Source organism: Monoraphidium neglectum (genome assembly GCF_000611645.1).
Source record: "Monoraphidium neglectum strain SAG 48.87 unplaced genomic scaffold scaffold00670, whole genome shotgun sequence".
Taxonomy (NCBI): Eukaryota; Viridiplantae; Chlorophyta; class Chlorophyceae; order Sphaeropleales; family Selenastraceae; genus Monoraphidium; species Monoraphidium neglectum.
The window spans coordinates 11,941-13,407 of NW_014012958.1; the positions used below are offsets into that span (position 1 = coordinate 11,941).

At 67.9% G+C, this 1,467-nt stretch overlaps 1 protein-coding gene across 1 annotated transcript in view; it reads left to right on the forward strand.

Moving 5' to 3' along the window:
* MNEG_4728 (major facilitator transporter) overlaps positions 1 to 1,467 on the forward strand; it is a gene marked incomplete at both ends in the record, with an annotated part of 4,190 nt that overhangs the window by 1,030 nt on the left and 1,693 nt on the right. Inside the window, 3 exons of the mRNA XM_014046796.1 lie at positions 37 to 286; positions 643 to 967; positions 1,204 to 1,240. Coding sequence (XP_013902250.1) covers positions 37 to 286; positions 643 to 967; positions 1,204 to 1,240 — 612 coding nt within the window. The remainder of the gene's footprint in view (positions 1 to 36; positions 287 to 642; positions 968 to 1,203; positions 1,241 to 1,467) is intronic.

The window sequence follows — 1,467 nt, forward strand, 5'->3', positions numbered from 1 at the left end:
AATATACCAACTTGCATTTCACCACCCACAATGCAGGTGCCGGCAGCTCCCTCTTTTTCGCGACCTACATCATCGGCCTCGTCCCCTTCGGCCTTCTCGCGCCCCACATCGGCGCGCGCCGCCTGCTGGCCGCGCTGCTCGTCTCCTGGGGCGTCGTTGCGACGTGCATGGCGGCCGTCAAGGACGCGGGCGGCTTCTTCGCGCTGAGGCTGCTGCTGGGCGCGTGCGAGTCTGGCTCCATGCCGGCGATGTGGTCGCACCTCATGATTTTCTTCCCCAAGAGCAGGTGCGGCTCCGCGCACACAGTCCACGCATCGACCCCGCTTGACGATCACGAATCAATAAGGATTGCAGACACCTGGGTTCCTCGGCCGCCTGCATGGCACGGGGCGCGGCCCATGGAGCGCCCCCGCGGTGGTGGTGATGGCGGCGGACAGGCTAGCAATCAGCCGCCGTCCAGTGCCGTGCGGCGGCGGCGGGTTGGCGACTCGCCCGCCACCGCCCCAGGCCCGCATTTACGCATGCTGAGCGGCCTCCCTGCCCGGCCTCGCCGTTGTTGCCCCAGCCGCTGCCCCTGCTTCGCCCATCCACGGCTCCCCCCAGCGCTGCCCCTTGCCCCTTCCCTGCCCCCCAACCGACCAGGCTTCCCAAGCCTTTCGCATACCTCTTCGTCGGCACGGCGCTCGCCGGCGTCGTCGGTGCGCCGCTTGCAACGGGCCTGCTCGCCCTCGACGGCAAGGGCGGCCTCCACGGCTACCAATGGCTGTTCATTCTCGAGGGTGCCCCTGCGGTGCTACTGGGCGCCGCCGTCTTCTTCTTGCTGCCTGACACGCCGTCCGAGGTAAAGGGGCTCAAGGCGTCCGAGGTTGCGGCGCTGGAGGCCGACCTGGCGGCCGAGGCGAGGGCACAGGAGGAGCGGTTGGCGACGCCCGCAAAGACGCTGATCTGGCAGGTCGTCCGGGGCAAGGTGCGACGCCAGGCTTCAGCCCTTTGGCTGCCACCCCCTCTGCCGTACCGTGTGCTCGTCATGCTTTGACGCACCGGGTGGATGCAGTTTCGCCCAGCTGCCATGTCCGACCTGCATTCGTCCGCGGCACCCCCTGGCTTGCGCTCGGCCCCGCCCCTAGCTCTCCTACTGTCCGACCATCGCTCCCTGCCTCCTGCTCCCACTTGCGCTCCTCCCAATCGACACGCGCACTGCAGTACTTCCCACTGCTCGCTGTCACAAGCTTCATAGCAGGTGCGCGCACCGTTCGTGCCAGAGCATGCAGTACCATCACCCGCGTCTCACCCGCGTCTCACCCGCGTCTCACCCGCGTCCTTGCCGTCGTGGTCCGTTTCCAAATCGCCTCAGCAAGCCCGCCGCCCAGCTTGAAACCTTGTTCACACGTCCCTGACCGCCGCCCCTGTATCCCAACATCCCTTGAGGCCTTGAGACTGCCGCCATCCTCCCCCCCCCCCCCCCCC